The 16,104-nt window shown below is 51.5% G+C and overlaps 9 protein-coding genes across 9 annotated transcripts, besides 1 other annotated feature; 3 read left to right on the forward strand and 6 right to left on the reverse strand.

The window, feature by feature from the left end:
* Positions 1-1,024: 1,024 nt before the first annotated feature.
* On the reverse strand, positions 1,025-1,507 carry EKO05_0002030 (uncharacterized protein; the record flags this gene model as incomplete). Its single annotated transcript, XM_038942338.2, has 3 exons — positions 1,025-1,075; positions 1,132-1,441; positions 1,497-1,507. The coding sequence occupies 3 exons, from the start codon at positions 1,505-1,507 to the stop codon at positions 1,025-1,027; spliced, it is 372 nt and encodes a 123-aa protein (XP_038795493.2).
* Positions 1,103-1,163: a tandem repeat.
* A 417-nt stretch (positions 1,508-1,924) lies between the features above and the next one.
* Positions 1,925-2,668, forward strand: EKO05_0002031 (uncharacterized protein; the record flags this gene model as incomplete). Its single annotated transcript, XM_038942283.2, has 2 exons — positions 1,925-2,122; positions 2,184-2,668. 2 exons carry the CDS (start codon positions 1,925-1,927, stop codon positions 2,661-2,663), a joined length of 678 nt encoding a protein of 225 aa, XP_038795494.1. The 3' UTR covers positions 2,664-2,668.
* Positions 2,669-3,724: 1,056 nt separating this feature from the next.
* Positions 3,725-4,006, reverse strand: EKO05_0002032 (uncharacterized protein; the record flags this gene model as incomplete). The annotated part of the gene is made up of 1 exon (XM_038946846.1): positions 3,725-4,006. The coding sequence occupies one exon, from the start codon at positions 4,004-4,006 to the stop codon at positions 3,725-3,727; it is 282 nt and encodes a 93-aa protein (XP_038795495.1).
* Positions 4,007-4,285: 279 nt separating this feature from the next.
* EKO05_0002033 (uncharacterized protein) lies at positions 4,286-6,810 on the forward strand (the record flags this gene model as incomplete). Its single annotated transcript, XM_059635820.1, has 6 exons — positions 4,286-4,639; positions 4,687-4,710; positions 4,768-4,791; positions 4,841-5,180; positions 5,242-6,043; positions 6,090-6,810. 6 exons carry the CDS (start codon positions 4,286-4,288, stop codon positions 6,808-6,810), a joined length of 2,265 nt encoding a protein of 754 aa, XP_059491803.1.
* A 389-nt stretch (positions 6,811-7,199) lies between these two features.
* EKO05_0002034 (DNA-(apurinic or apyrimidinic site) lyase) lies at positions 7,200-8,483 on the reverse strand (the record flags this gene model as incomplete). The annotated part of the gene is made up of 2 exons (XM_038942376.1): positions 7,200-8,337; positions 8,392-8,483. The coding sequence occupies 2 exons, from the start codon at positions 8,481-8,483 to the stop codon at positions 7,200-7,202; spliced, it is 1,230 nt and encodes a 409-aa protein (XP_038795497.1).
* A 317-nt stretch (positions 8,484-8,800) lies between these two features.
* On the forward strand, positions 8,801-10,737 carry EKO05_0002035 (uncharacterized protein; the record flags this gene model as incomplete). The annotated part of the gene is made up of 4 exons (XM_059635821.1): positions 8,801-8,825; positions 8,899-8,933; positions 8,985-10,449; positions 10,502-10,737. The coding sequence occupies 4 exons, from the start codon at positions 8,801-8,803 to the stop codon at positions 10,735-10,737; spliced, it is 1,761 nt and encodes a 586-aa protein (XP_059491804.1).
* Positions 10,738-11,014: 277 nt separating this feature from the next.
* Positions 11,015-12,124, reverse strand: EKO05_0002036 (5'-nucleotidase; the record flags this gene model as incomplete). The annotated part of the gene is made up of 2 exons (XM_038942306.1): positions 11,015-11,919; positions 11,974-12,124. 2 exons carry the CDS (start codon positions 12,122-12,124, stop codon positions 11,015-11,017), a joined length of 1,056 nt encoding a protein of 351 aa, XP_038795499.1.
* Positions 12,125-12,700: 576 nt separating this feature from the next.
* EKO05_0002037 (uncharacterized protein) lies at positions 12,701-13,800 on the reverse strand (the record flags this gene model as incomplete). Its single annotated transcript, XM_038942330.2, has 2 exons — positions 12,701-13,046; positions 13,106-13,800. The coding sequence occupies 2 exons, from the start codon at positions 13,798-13,800 to the stop codon at positions 12,701-12,703; spliced, it is 1,041 nt and encodes a 346-aa protein (XP_038795500.2).
* Positions 13,801-14,425: 625 nt separating this feature from the next.
* EKO05_0002038 (Alcohol dehydrogenase (NADP(+))) lies at positions 14,426-15,511 on the reverse strand (the record flags this gene model as incomplete). Its single annotated transcript, XM_038946847.1, has 1 exon — positions 14,426-15,511. One exon carries the CDS (start codon positions 15,509-15,511, stop codon positions 14,426-14,428), a length of 1,086 nt encoding a protein of 361 aa, XP_038795501.1.
* Between the last annotated feature and the right edge of the window lie 593 nt (positions 15,512-16,104).

Below are 16,104 nucleotides of genomic sequence, written 5' to 3' on the forward strand. Positions count from 1 at the left end.
GGTCCTGATTTACGAGAGGTGCGCATTCGACTCATTATCGTGGTGCGTGAACGAGGCAAGATTGAATGAATAGAGGCCTAGAAGGAAGAGGGGCGAGAAAGATCGAACTGCGAGTGCGAAGCGGGGACTGCATGAAGGCCCTTTCATAGCACTGCTTTGACGCAAGCTAACCAGTTTATTAATATTGAAGCTGAACTTTGCTGCCTGTGACTTCTGTTTGGGCACCGTACTTGAAGGCGTCAAAAAAAGCCGACTAAGCAAATTTTCCAAACAAATACCAAGATTGTATACACAAAGCCCGTCATATCCAGCGGCATTCTCCTAGACAATTATAGGGCCTGTCAAAAGGAGGCAAATTCCTTACTAGCGAACACCCGCTATTAGCATTGTTGGTCACGTACCTGTCATTGTCTGGTATTATCGGTCAAGTCTTACTTAGAGCCCGTGTCAGCTCTTAAACATAAGTAAAGGTAAAAGGATCTAAAAGAATGGTGTCTTGTCTACAGCCTAATCATTGAGGTTAGTTTATGTGGTAAAGCTTTCCAGTACCAGGACCTTGAACATAGACTACAAGTTTACTTAAAATATTAACCGGGTCGAGTTATACCTTTAAATTTAGACATATTCTTCTGTGTACATACGTAGAGCCAAGGCTTCAAAATCAAGCGAGAAATTGTAAAACTGGAATTGCAGTAGCACTGCTCGATCTTATGATATGGTCCGGAAAGTGATGCTTTCCACATGCAACACTTTCAATTGGGGAGAACCCACAGGCTTAACGCTTCACCCAGAAACTACAGCCCTCAAACGTTCCAGGGGACTCAAGACGATGCTGCAGCGACGAATACACTCATCTAACATGCCTGAGTAACAACCCAATATTCGATCTTCGCGATCATTTTGTTGGTGGGTTTTATATCAGGCCAAGCACTGCACCTCGTCTGATATTTTCTTATGGTTCGGCCGTGCTAGAACGCAGACTCGTCAATTCTCGCCCCCAAGAAAAGTACCGATTGACTCACTCTTACAATAAACCGATTGTTATATCTCCCTTTACTCGTGCATAGATCTCAACCTAGGCTACATCAGCCCAATTGTAATGTCGCCCTTGACTCGTGCGTAGATCTCTACCTCGACCTCGAGATCCAGCTCGATCTTGATCTTCAACGAACTGTCCTTCTCGCCTACTTTCGCCGGACGGTCGGTAATCCGGGACTGGTGAACGGGTACAATACGACGGCCACCACGTTTTCTCGGCCCCGACGTCATGGGTTCTGGGATCTCTTCATCGTCCTCGTCGTCGGAAGGCGCTGCTTGGGCAGAGTTCTTTTGAAGTGCATTGTTCTCATTCTGGCCAATTTTTGTGGGCTTTTTGCGCGATGCGGGACTTGAGGAGATTTCAGAGGTGTTGTTGCTGGCCGCGTTGTCGGTGACTGGGGCTCTTGACTCAGGTTAGCATGGATGATATGATGATTGATTTGAGCATTGCGGCTTACCCTGAAGACATGCTTATTGCGCTATCCGATCGCTTGATTGTGTTTGAAGAAAGCGTATTGAATACTGAGTGTTAAATTTTTACTTGAAGAGCGAAGTAAGGAACTTGAGCTGGTGAGATTGAAATCGGATTATACCCTTCTTTTTATGCCTCACACATTGGCAAAACTCCAGGCGCAATGACCGCATCGTACCTGGAAGTCCATTTTATGAGCTGAGCGTCAACTTAGTCCTGTCCTGAATCAGGTTTATTTCTGTCGTCCTCGGTGAGTGCGCAGTATGTTTACAGGGGGTAGCCACATCAAGACCAAGCGTACGAGTTCATGACCCCATTAGGCCTCTAAATCAAAAACAGGTTTATAATCAGTGAGATCCCACAAGGGCCGCTTTTCCATTTCTTTCTCACGGTTTTCAGACATCAGACCGTATCATGGTACTGGGCATTCTAACTGCTATTGCCGCTTGTCCGGCAATCATTGGAACAGTAGAGGCAGTGCGCCAAGGCCAAAGACAGAGCGCCAGAGAGAAACATCGCGGTCTGAAGACGAATCTTTCAGTGGTCTGCTCGCGCGAATCAATTGGTGGCCGTGAGATCAATGGATGCACAGTGGTACTTAGCGAGAATAAGGTAGGGGTCCATTCCTATTATCTATACCCCCGCTTTTCAGAGGCTGACGAAATAATTACAGCTGTACCTTAATGTGCCATCAGACGAATCTCCAGAAGGTCATCTAGAGGATCACCCATTTGCCGGTTACTTTCTCCCCTACCCTGACCACGATTGGGGACGGCAGGGTGAAGGCATGGTGTCGACCATCTCAAATGACCCGCCCCAGCTAAATTGGATTTATGTGGATCGTGACACCTGTGAGGTCAAATATGGCGACCGTATTGCCTCCGAACCTCACATCATTGGACCGTGGGATGTTACCAAGATGGATCGAAGAGTCATGTTGATAGGATGGGAAGGCTTCATGGCAGTTCAATACGGCCCAGGAGAATGGGCATTGTATTTTGATATAGATGACAACGGATTACAGGGTGTTATTGGAGACGACATGTCGAAAATGGAAGTTGAGCTGGTGCGGAGGGAGATGAGGGAGCCAAAAACGTCGACGAGTCCGGTACCGGTAGAAGGAGCCGAAGCCGAAGCTAACGAACGAGAGTGACTGACGTAGCAGCGTATCTACAAAATAAGAGGGAAGAGATTAACAGACAATAGTGTACTGTTAGCCTCTAGATATTTGCTACATAATACTCAAGTACCGCTAATAAGAATCATAATCATCACAAAGGAGCAATTATGCTGCATTGCAAGCTGTGACGCTTTAGTGACGAGACAGCAAAAAGACTATCACACCAGTAACATGTGGCAAGTGCGACATGTCATACCTCCCACATCTGCTGGCGAGCGATCGTGTAGTTGAATTGATGCCCAAATAAGTATAGCTCGCTATCGAACCAGACGCGGTTAAGAGTCGTCATGAATAACGGCGCCAACGCAACTCCTGTTGTAACGTCGAGCTTTCGCTTCTGCTTGGACAAAGCGACCACCAGGCAAATGCATCGAACATGTGCGGGTTGACTCGAATGCAATTCAGCCATACAACAAGTGAGGCCAGAGGAACTGCTGCAGTCAGTAAAACCTGGCTGACACACCACGACAGAGCAAAACTCTTTGGATTGCGCGAAGAGATGATTGCCGTTGTTGCGCACGTGAAATTTCTCTCGTCTTCACAAAGTGAAGGGTCGTGAACTACGAGTATAGTGCCATAAAATCGCGACCTGAATTCTGCTTGCAGAGCAGAGGTTTGACACACCCTAGTTTAGTGGTGTTAATTTCGGTACGGAGTATTGGAGGTCAAGAACTCCTGCCCGGCAGGTGGTTGGGTGTGCGGGGCCGCTCCCCTAGTCGCTGCCGCGTACCAGGAACCTTGCTCTGCTCTGCACCCAACTATCATGACGCAACAGCCAGTATATGACTTCAAACACGACCCCTCTGTCGCAGAGTTCGCGGTTTCTAAGCATGCGTACTTGGATAGTCATCCGAGGGCGGCATTCAAACTCGTTGCCACAAGTGCACTGGTTCTGAACACGAGTTCCGCTTCAGCACCTCGCATTCTCCTTCTTCAGCGCGCTGCCAGCGACTCAAACCCCGGCAAATGGGAGCCCCCCCGGCGGAGGCGTTGACGATGATGATTCGAGCATCTTGGACGCTGCTGCACGTGAATTATGGGAGGAGGCCGGTCTTCGAGCGAGTCGAATTGGTGGACCAGTTGGGGAACCTCACTTCTTCGCCAGAAGCAATGGCGACAAGATCTGTCGATTCAACTTCACTATACACGTGGATAACGAAGACGGTGCCTTTCTGACGGCTAGACTGGATCCTAGAGAGCACCAGCAATCTTTGTGGGCCACCGAAAGCGAGGTTAGGGCGGGGCGAGTCGGTGATGTGAACATAGTCTTCGTCCGCGAGGATGTCAAGCACACAGTTCTTCTGGCTTTCGCTCATTCGTAAAGATCAATCCATGGAGCTCACAATGTAGAATACAGGGCCAATACGACTCGCGCTGTAAGCGCCGGTGGCGCTTCGCTGTCATCTGCTTGGCGCTACCTCGGGTATACCACTCAACCACGGCCCTCGTTCGATGATTCGTTAGCCTGACTCTCGTCTTGCTTCAAGAGAGTAAGTAGTGCGCCATCAATTTTAGCTCAGGTAAATCGACTCCTTTCGATGTAAGGCTGGCTAGATCTATAAGGCTAATACAGCTATTGAGACAGAGACATAAAAATGTTCCAATTTAGAGAAGAGCATTATTACTCATCGGCAACGACAGACTTGCGTGCTGTCGGAAGCTCCGTGAACACTCGCATGGATGATATCTTGTCGGCAAAAAGCAGCACACGTGGCTTCATCAAGAATTTCCGAAAACACCTGGACGACGTCAAAGGAAAGGCGCTTTCCGACAGCGAGAAAACCGAAACCTTTGGTATACCTCGTTTTTTGGAAAGAAACGGTCTTACTTTGGAAACTCGTCATTCGAGCGAGATGCGCAATATTATTGCGAATGATTTACAGGAGTCTTGGAAGGATATGTATCAGGGCATGAAATCTACTTATGCAAGAGACAACGTACCTGCAGGAGTAAGCTGCCTTGAGTCTGATGCACGAATCACAGCTTATATGTACAGATTGCTAAATATGTTCCAAAATATGTAAGCTGAAGCGCGACACCTAGCAGGGCAAACTGTCACTGATCTATACTCTTGCAGCTGGACAAGCTAAACAGCCTGGTAGTAAGGCAAAGTAGCCATCAAGTCGTCATGCCAGAGCTAAAAGTGACAGGCATCTCCAAACAAATTGTACAACGCGTGGCACATCGACAATGATGACCTTTTTGCCCAGACATACTGCACTGAATCACCGTCCACTGCACGAGGTTCTGAGGTCCAAATGTGTACCTGCTGCAAAAGATTCCTGTCCGAGAAGCTTATCGATAGGTCGGTTGATGTAGAGATTGCCAGCCTTCTAGCATCTGCAGAAAGCTGTCAGGTCTGCAACCTACTCATCAGAGTGTCCCTTGATGATATGACCGATGACGGGAGCATCAAATTCTTTCGAACAAGAACGGGTCTCAACACAAGCTCAAGTGGAAAACGTCTGGTGAGAATCAGCGCTTACACAAGTGAGTTTTCAGAATACCTAAACGGTATAGTTGAAGGGGCATGTCGACTAAATCTCGGAAGACACATCCAGCTGGACGAAGAACTCAGTACCGCTCGGCCGCCCTATCTTGCCTGACCCAGATCGCACTATGAGATTCCACCTGCTCCGTGCGTGGACTCACTGGTGTGATCAAAATCACGGTTGCAATAAACCAGCTGACGCCGATCCTTGGTTCCCAACCAGGGTTCTCGACGTTGGTGGCCTAGAAGACATTGGTTCTCCTCCTGGCTGGATCCGACTGGTTCACGCGCAGGAGAGGAGGAGTGACACCTACGTCACGTTATCTCACTGTTGGGGCAACCTTTCAGACGCGCAGAAGAAGGGCTTCTGTACGAGCCAGGAAAACTTGAGCCGTCGCTGCTCCGGATTCCATGTGTCTGAACTTCCCAAGACTTTCCAGGATGCCGTGAAAGTTACAAGGGCTCTTGGCCTCTCCTACGTATGGATCGATTCGCTCTGTATCATTCAATCTGGGGATAACGGAGAAGATTGGAAACGCGAGTCTGTTCAGATGCAGAATGTCTATTCGCAGGCTTATCTGACGATCGCCGCAACAGCAGCTGCCGATTCCCTGTCTGGGTTTCTTGATAGGAACTACCAACCTGAGTACCTCTCTTATCGTGACGACACCAGTCAGCGATTATTTGTTAGCACTGATATCGACGACTTTGACATTGATGTTGGTGGAGCTCCACTCAATCAACGAGCGTGGGTAACACAAGAGATGGTGCTTTCTAGAAGGACCATATACTTCAGCACCAAACAGATGTACTGGACCTGCGGCGAGGGTCTCTATTGTGAAAATCTTACTAAGCTCAAAAGGTACAAAGGTCTTACTTCCTGCTTCTGCCTCCGACTGACTTTCCAGCCCGCCAAACAACATATACTTCACACTGGACCCGGCCTTTCCGACCAGAGTGCGTCGCACGAATGCTCACGATCGCGTCGAGAACTGTATCCGCTTCCTCGTCGAAGACTACACCAGGAGAGCACTCACGTTCTGGAAAGACAGAACAGCCGCCATCTACGGCTTGGAGAGGAGTGTGGCAGAGGGTCTTCGCTGTGAAGGAAGATACGGGATTTTCGAGCCATGTCTGCATCGTAACCTGCTTTGGCAATTGACGGATCAGAAGACCCAGAAGATCGACTACGAAGGCACGGTGCCATCATGGTCGTGGATGGCTTGTACCGGCCCAGTGAAGTACTCGAAGATATACTGGAAAGTGCCGGTATTAAATGTCAACCTCGCCTTTCACAAGACACGCAGGGATGCTTTAGAAGCAGATTTAGGAAGCTTGGTCGATTGTGCACTGAAGCTAGACAGAGACGACTTTGCTTTCATCGACAGCACGGGAGTCAGTGTTGGATGGCTCAAGCTCGACGTCAAAGACGACGAGAGCATGAATGCTGCTCTGCATTGTGTAGTTGTGCTCAGGTGTAACAGGGATGGCTATTCCAGTGACCCGTCAGAGTATTGGTTCATTGCTGTTGTGCCCACTGGAGCCGAGAACGAGTACAAGAGAGTTGGGCTGGGCGCCGTCGAGTGTCGCTTTGTCGCTAAAGTCCAGGACAGCGTACAAATCGTTTGAGCAACGCTCATTTAGTGCAAGATTACGACACAGCTTCGTAATCAACTATCACTCGAATGTCTAGACATTATCTTACAACAGGTAGCGTCATTGTATGTCTTCGTTATCATCATGATTCACAACCCTACTCTACCAGGCCATCAACAGGCTTTGTTGCTAATCTTAGAATGTCTGGACAACTAGTAGTCTGGTACCTTGTGTCCTTACTACAGATCATGTTTTCGGCAGAACGTCCGAATCGACGATTCGAGATGGTGCTCCTTTGGCCTTCAAGGTCTCGCGTTTGGCATCACACAAAGGTGGCGGTATCGCTACGGTAGTCCTCTCGACGTCGCCATCTTCGCAATCGATTATAAACAGCTCGGTGAGCTATGGGATATCTCAATATTCTACGCTCGTTGCCTTTTGCTCCTACGTGTGAACTTCTCCTCAACTTCCAAGACTTGATGTTCGTTCTCGTCTGGCTCCTTCTTGATACGCTTGCGCTTTGTAGTTTCCTGCTTGATCGATGCCTCAGTCACGATCTCGTCATGCTCCTTCTTGATCACGACTTCTTCCTCTTTAACTTCTGTCTTTGCGACAGTTCTGTCAGAGAACGCTTTCAAGTCGGCCGTAAACAGAACAGAATGGGCCCATCCTGCTTCCTTTCCCCAAAGCTTGCGGAAAAGATTGCCAATCGCAACGTATGTCGCCGCCGTCAGACTGCTGTGCTTGCCCTTCCCAAATTTGTAGTCACGCTGCGCAATCTGCCAGACATGTGTATCGACGGGTACGGATTCGAGCCAGCCGAGACCGAAGAGGCAGACACAGTCGGCAACTTTCGGACCAACACCCTGGAGCACGAGTAGCTCTTCGTGTGCCTTGCGGTACGCATCCCTGCCGCCCTCCAGGAGGTCGCCAGCAGGTTTCGATTCGACGCTGAACTGCGGTAACTCTGGATTGCTTAATGCTTCGAGCCATGCCAGACCTCCTTTCTCTTCAGCAACGATACGCGCTGTTTTCGCAATGTATTTCGCTCTGTATCCAAAGCCCAGCTTCCTGAGATGATCCTCTACTTCTGGTTTGCAAAGCGATTGTGGTGTTGGGAAATCGTGATACGGTACGTCGTCGATATGTCCTATCAGCGGACCGTAGTGCAGACAGAGGTTGTGCACCATGCCTGATATTCGGCTGATGTTGTTGTTGCTACTGCATATGAAGCCTATCAGGGCCTCCCAAGCATCCTGCCGCAGTATTCGTATGCCTGTGAACTTTGGTGCTCGTCTTTTGAAATTGGCATCTGAGGCTGCCCATTGTTCGTAAAGCTGGCCGAGGTTGGGCGCCAGGTTGAAGTAGTGGTTTATGAAAGCAAGGGTATCATCGTGCTCGGCGGCGACTGAAGGTGTTGTTGAGGGAGATGGGGTGGGCAGGATGACAGGGACGGTTGGAAAGGTGGCACGATAGTGAAGGGCTTCAGCGTCCTGGCGGAGAGAAAGTATGCGGCCATGTATGGCGCATGACCATACATCGTCGTCCGACTTCCGCCATCTACAGCAAGAGCATTAGAAGCTGTTGAGGCTATGGAAACGAGGCACGAGATACCTGAAAGACTGTCCACAGCGCAATGTAGTGTTGATGCACAGCTCCGTCAGGCTTGTAGGTAGTTTGCACCACTCCGCCGCTCGCAATGCCATGATGGTGTTCTGTCTACGAGCCAATGTGACTCGAGGAATGTTGATCCAGACTTTGGTAGGGGTACGCGCGCGCCAAGCACGCTAAAAACACGGGAGACGGAGAAAGAGCAGTTTCTCAGCGACGACAACGACATCACCATCGTGGAAGCATCGTGTCCCAGTATTCGGACCTCTGCTGGACGCTACCTCATTGCACTGCTCAATCTCGGCGCGCTACCTGCAGCTGTTCTATCACTTCATCACTCCGCAGCCAAAAGCACGCTGCTGAATTCTACACCAGCGTAATCGCAGCTTTAGCCAGCGCTCCAGCTGTCAAGATGAACGGTGACAGCTACTCCCGAGGTAAGCTGGGGTCTCAGTACACGTACTGACTGGTGTGCAGTGTCCCGCAATGGAATAGTACTAACATAAGCAGACGGCGGCCGCTCAGGTGGAGGTGCAAGGAACTACGTGAGTGCAATCTCAGCGCGCGACACCGACGACCGACTGATCCAATTGCAGGCATCGAGAGACGACCATCGCGACCGCGAAAGAGGCGGCGATAGGGGCGGTGACAGGCGCCGCCGCCGTTCGCGCTCTCCTCGACACAGCTCTCGTCGCGACTACGAGGTCGACACGTACTCATCCAGCCGTGATTACCGCGAGCGCGAGCGCGAAGACACATACGCCCGCCGTGAAAGGCGCGATGACCGTGGAGGCGACCGTGCCGAAGGCGGGGCACGCGAAGGAGGTGGCCGTGAGGGAGGCGGCCGCCGGGACTGGGGTGATTCGTACTCGAGGCGCGACCGCCCAAGAGACCGTGGTGACCGAGGCGACCGTGATGGCGACGAGCGTGGCCACGGACGACGTGACAGGGGCGACCGCAACGACCGGTTTGGTGGCGATGACCGCGGTGGCAGGGGACGACGAGACGGTGGATTTGGTGGGAACAGAGGAGGAGGAGGAGGCCAGCGCCAGAAGTCACCTTCGCCTGTTGCAAAGCAGCGCGAGCCTACACCGGACCTTGCGCCCTTCACCAACATCCAGAACCGCCAGCGCCGCATGACGCAGTGGGACATCAAGCCAGCAGGCTACGAGAACATCACTGCCGAGCAGGCTAAGCTTTCAGGCATGTTCCCTCTTCCTGGCGCTCCCCGCGCTGCGCCCATGGATCCATCCAAGTTGGCTGCTTTCATGAGCCCATCTGCCGGTACTGCCTCTTCTGCCGCGCTTCAGACTGTCAACGCAAAGCAGGCGAAGCGTCTCTACATCCATAACCTGCCCTCGGGTGCTACTTCTGAGGAGATCATCGAGTTCTTCAATCTGCAGCTCAATGGACTCAATGTCGTCTCTGGTCCAGACCCATGCACCTCGGCTCAGGTCGCAAGCAACAGCGAGTATGCGCTTCTTGAGTTCAAGACTGCCGAGGACGCAACCATTGCGCTTGCCATGAACGGTATTGCCATGCGCGACAACGCTGGTGGCCCTGATCAAAGCGGTCTGTCCATTCGTCGACCCAAGGACTACATTACACCTACCCGCGACGAGAACGCATACTCGGGCGACGAAGTTTCGACCGATGTCAAGGACAGCCCTAACAAGCTCAGCATCGTCAACATCCCGCAATACATCGAGGAGGAGCAGGTCCGTGAGCTTGTTGAGACCATGGGCAAGCTCAACGCTTTCGTCCTGGTCAAAGACACCAGCACTGGCCAGCACCGTGGTATTGCTTTCTGCGAGTATGCCGACAATGAGATTGTCAAAGACGTTATCGAAGGATTGAACGACATTCCACTTGGCGATGGTCACCTCAAGGTTTCCCGCGCAACAGTCGGTCTGCAGCAGACAACAGGTCTCGATGGCGGCGTTGGCGCCATCTCCATGTTGGCCGGTGCCGAGGCTACCGAAGATCAGGAGCACAGCCGTGTCATTTGCCTTATGAACATGGTCACATCCGACGAACTGATCAATGACGAGGAATACGACGGTATGTCTACCCACTCCCACGCCTAAATGAGTTTTAGCTAACAAGCCTCCAGAAATCAAGGAAGACATCGAGGAAGAGTGCGGCAAGTACGGTCCCATTGTGGAGACCAAGATCCCTCGCCCCGCTGGAGCCCGCATCAACCTGGGCGTTGGAAAGATCTACATCAAGTACCAGGACACCGACTCTGCACAAAAGGCCATCAAAGCACTCGCCGGTCGCCAATTCTCGCGGAGAACTGTCGTTGCTACTGAATTCTCGGAAGAAGGCTTCGACGTTGAGGCGTGGTAGACGCAGGTCCAACTCAAGAGGAGTGCACGTAGTTGCGGTGCGGCGTTTTCTTGGGATTCAAAGTACTCCGGTGCAGGTTGGCACAGGTACTTCAGACTGCTGTGTACACTAATTTGATCATACGCAAAAGCGAGCATGGTGATCGAGTGAAGAATGTCAAGTAGCGGAGGTGTACTTGGATTATTGGATTACTGGATATTTTGATGGTGGATGCCTGAGCAAGTAAGAGTAGAGCCAAGCCCGGTCTTTGTCCAAGAGATATACTTGATACTGATATCTACAACGCGTCTCTTCCACTCATCATCACACCTCTTTTTCTCATGCGCTCCTCGACCATTCTCTTGCTGTACCCCGTCTCATTCGCGCTTCCACTGAACAAATTCTCCACCTTACCGAACACCCAATCAGTGTACTTTGTGCTCGGCGCATCGAAATCCATGGTGAAGACACTCACACTGACACTGCCACCAGCAACGACCCAAGTCTCGCCAGGCAAGCTCGTATCGCCGTTGTACGCAGCATTGATACCTGCCGCGACGGGATCGACGTTGTCCCAGTCAAACAGCCCCGTCGTCTCGTTGTACACGGCAACATCCGTGTTCGCGTTGCCCGTCAGTCTGGTTTTGACGATGGGCGGCGTTGTGCCGTTCACAAGCTCGGGAATGTTGACGTTGACGCCGTAGCCCAAAGGCAGGACGGCCTGGCCCGGAGGAGTGTTGGTGATGAACTCGTTGACGACTTCGAACGAGACCTTGGCCGCCAGCGCAGCGGGGTGGGTTGCGCTCGTGACGTTGAAGAAGGGGACCGCTTTGTTGCTCGCACTGACCGCGATGCCCGGGATGCTTCTCGACACGGCGGCGAAAGTGGCGCCTACGGTCCCGCTCAGGCCCATGACGAAGGCGCCGAGATTGGTGCCGAAGTTGGGACCTGCGATGAAGAGGTCTGCGGTCTGGTGCCACTCGGGGTAGTAGCGAGGTAGCACGTAGTCGAGCGCGACGAAGGTGCATGCTGCTGGTGTTCCGTCGTAATAGAAGATGTGCTCATCGTCGGGGTCGCGACCGACAGACGGAGATCCAGCAGGAACGATGTCGTATTGTGAGGCGACAGTGAGGTTTGCAGATTCGGCCCAGATGACGGTTCCGCCTTTGCCGGACTGTTGCTGTGCGGGTGCGACTACGAGGACTGGACAGTGTTAAGCGGCTAGTTGTGGCAGTGCACGATGGACCTGAGACATACCTTCATGGCCTGCGTCCACAAGCAGCTTGTACAGCTCGCGCAGGTTACCACTTCCGAAACCATCGTCATTGCCCATGAGGATCTTCAACGCGTCGCTCGAGGACGCGAGGCCCAGAGCTGCAGTGAGCACGGTGGTGAGTGAAACGCGCATAGTGGCTATTGCACTGGAGAGCTAGAATGCCAAAAAGAAACCAGATGCTCGCAAAGACAACCTGCAGCAGCTTCCCGTCAATTCTTACTGCCGGTTATCTCCTCTTATACCGGCCATCACAATACACGCTACTCCACCCTTGCTTCTCCATTAAGCACCATCACGATATCATGATAATCGCTGCAGGAACCACCAAATTTCCGGGTCCGATATTGCGGGGAAGCCCTCTAACCTGCTTCGAAGACCTGACATGATTCGATGTTGATAACAAAACCTGTTGATGCGGCTGAACAAGATGCACGCCTGATCTCGCGCTAGTGTGAGATAGGAAGGAGAGCACGTGGTGCGGATAAGCACTTCGTCGGAGCTCGGCGTAGGTGAGACGGTTGACAAGAAACGCGAGAGTCTCCGAAGAGTATGTCGGGTCGAGTTAATGTCCAGCGTGGGTCGAGGAATCTTGCGGGCATTGGGTGAAGGCCGGCCAATTCTTGATATCAAAGCCTCAACGAAAGAGGCAACGTTAGGCGACTCCGGTTTATGTGTTTGATAACAGGGCTTTCAAACCTGATCTGGGTCCTACATTGCATCGGCTGTACCTTGAGCGTTCGAAAGTGGCGTATCAACAAGAGTGGTTGCATTCGCGGGAGTGAGGACCATTGGGGAAGGGCGTATACAACAAAACACCGCGAACTGATCTGGATTCCGTCTGGACATTTCGATAGGCCATTCGAGCCACTTCATGAGCTCTGGTGTTGGTGCCATCAGTTTCTCACAGGCGTGTATAAGTCGCTCCAACCAGCCTTTTAACCACCAAGCAGCCGAGTTCGGTCCCGATAAGATAGTCCAATAGACTATAACAAGGGCACCGACAAGGTTACCAGCATTACAAAGATCAAGAAACTCGGTACTCAGTGTTGCTGACCTACATTCAGTCATTTAGTATTGTTCACACGCCATCCACGAACATCGGAGTTTTCTTACCAAGCCATAATGACAACATGTGCTTGCTTCTCTGTGGAACACAGCGTCGTCTTGACGAAAGTTTCGTGGAGATTTTCGATGGCCTCGATGCATATGTCTTTTTGTGGCATATTCAATTGATCGGCGAGTTGTTTTAGTTCGAGAAGAGGAGTGCACTCTACATCCTCAGGTAATGAGAACTGGTCAATGTTACGTGCTGGAGCGAGCATCCGCCCTACAGTTTCGTCTTGCTGAAGTTGTTGCCAGTGTTTACCGATAACGACCTTCACTCCACGAAGCAAGCGGAAGCAATGTAACATGGCATCGATTGGCTCCTCAGGCTCCTCGACCTGGGCTGTGGCAAGATTATATGCAAAGCAAATGGAAGAGAGCAGGAAACAGGGGACTACAGTCTCCAGAGCCGACTCCTCAAGCAGCCTCAGATATGTTGCAAGGGAAGCGGACATATGTGCGTCAGCCCGTGCAAGTAGGCTGGCACGACTACCTTGTGAGTCAACCAACGTCTTGTGTAGTGCTGAAATTGCGAGTAGTCCATGGAGTAGGAATGTATGCTGGAAGGCGATATTGACAACATCTTCGCTCCATAACGTTTTGTCATCGTCAGTGAAAGGAGTGTGGAATAGGTAAACTCTCGTTGTCCAATGGTGCAGCAGTTGCATGTCTTCGAGGGTGAAGACTGGATGCGCCGCCGTCATGGGCGTTCGGAGAGGGCTTTCGACATAGGAGCCTTCTCGAGACAATGTATTTGACTCGAGACTGGCGGATTGCGGCGAGGCACCTGGGACTTTCCTTGCCCGCGGAGGCGGCCACTCGCATGTGACACCCAGTCGGATACAATTTGCACATTGCGGGTGCTTTTCATTGCACTACAAGACCATGTTAGTCCGTATAGCTGTAGAGACCTTGAGTCAATTCCTTGATGTAGAAAAACTGAGCTTCCGTTGTTGGCAAAGGACTGCGACGTGGTGTAGAAGAGGTTTCTCATTGGTTGAGACTATAGATGACACCGAGGTTGAGTGTAGTACATACCTTAGTGTGCCTCTTTTTACATTGCAAGCAGCCCGTCCGCGATTTCGAGTGTGTTTTACGCTTTGCCGGGACGGCTGGCATTGACTGAGATTGGCCGGTATGGTTGTTGCGGAGTTGTCAGGTGTGCAAAAGCAAAAGAGGCAGATCGTTTCTAGAGGTTCTTCGCTCGGACTTACCGTTCCGGCTACAACTGCCTCAACAGATACGGTTAATACGAGGAGCTGGCAGCCGAAACGTACGTACAAATCGGTTTCTTGCTGTGGACTGAGTACATTCTCAATTATTCGACACTCAAAGTTTTGCACGATTCTCTTCCTCCATGTTGACGAGCACATATCTGTATCGCGCCTTCCCATCCTCCATATCCACCACGCTCTTGTTTGCATCTTTCATATTGCGCTGCTCAACCCACGGCTTCACGCCCTTTTCGGCAGCAAATTGCAGCATTTCCTCAATGTCCTTTGGGCTGCCAATGTTGCTGCCACCAATCTTCACGCCTTTCTGGATGAGGCTGTAAGCACCAAACCTCGGTAACTTGTCCTCTGGTGCGCCAACTTGAATGAACGTGCCGTTGGTCCGAAGCAACCGAAGGTACGACTCCAAAGGCATGTCCGGGGAGCTCACAGTCGATATGATGAGATCGAGCGACTGCGAATGTTTACGAGCCCACTTCTCGTCCTCGGACGTTGCGATGTAATCTGTTGCGCCCATCTCCCTCGCATCCTTCTCCTTGTTCCTCCGTCTTGAGATGGCTACCACCTTTTCACAGCCCAAAGCTTTGGCAAACAAGACGCCGAAATGACCGAGACCTCCGAGACCGACAATTCCTACTCTTTTACCCGGACCTGCGCCGTTCTTCTTCAAGGGCGAGTACACTGTGATACCACCACACATCATTGGCGCAGCATCCTCGCTCCTCAGCCCAGCAGGAATCTTGATGGTGAAATGCGCTGGTACACGTGCATAATTGGCGTATCCGCCCATGCTGAAGCTGCCATCTGGGTACTTCCCGTTGTATGTGCCGACCATCTTGCCGCAGTGCTGTTCGAGCCCAGCCTTGCAATCCTCGCACTTGAAGCAGGAGAATGCTTGGGCACCCACACCGACTCTGTCCCCGAGCCTCAGATGTTTCACCTGGTCCCCGACGCGTACAACAGATCCAACAATCTCGTGCCCGACGCAGACCGGATAACGTGTGCTACCCCATCCGGAGCGCAACGTGTGGATGTCAGATCCACAGATGCCGCAGTGCGAGATCTTGATGTCAACATCGATGGGGTTGAAAGGCTTTGGTTCGAACGACGACCAGGTCATGTTGCCTTCGGCGGCCTTGTTGTCGCGGCCCAGCCACCCGTGGAATTCAGCCGGAGAGCTCATAGTTAGTCGGGAGTCCTAACAGATCTTTGCTAATGGAGTGAGTAAGTAGGTCCTGAATATGACCTTAGATGGGTTGTATTGCGACTCGAGAACGATCAACTTTGAGAAAGCTCGCCGAGCCCCATTGGCGTCGACGTCGTCGCTGTACCGAGGCATCTTTTTGGTCTTCCCCGCGAGTTCGGGCCTAAGCAAAGCTTACCACCGCGCGATGTTTCTGCACTTCATCCTCACAGGTTTTCGAGCAGTGTGGGCTCGCATTCATAGGAACTTCATAAAGTGAGAGTGTGCTGGTAGTTACACTTGACAACACCGGGCAGGCGATACAAAACCCAGCTAGGCCCACTACGTCACCGAAACCAACAGGGTTCTCGCGGTCAGACAGAGCCGATTACAAAGGTAGGCACTCTTGTATTCTCTGAAGGTATCCAGCGCGAACTTCTGAAAAGCTCGGAAAAATAAAAGGCTCTGGGAGACTACTTGATTCCATGCTAAGGTCCACAAGACTGCTTTATCTATGTGAAGGCTAGGACTCATCATCGATAATTCAGGTACCTCGACGTAGAAATTCATGGTAATATGTATTGAGGGCTTAT

The sequence above is a fragment of the Ascochyta rabiei genome, chromosome 3, assembly GCF_004011695.2.
Source record: "Ascochyta rabiei chromosome 3, complete sequence".
Classification (NCBI taxonomy): Eukaryota; Fungi; Ascomycota; class Dothideomycetes; order Pleosporales; family Didymellaceae; genus Ascochyta; species Ascochyta rabiei.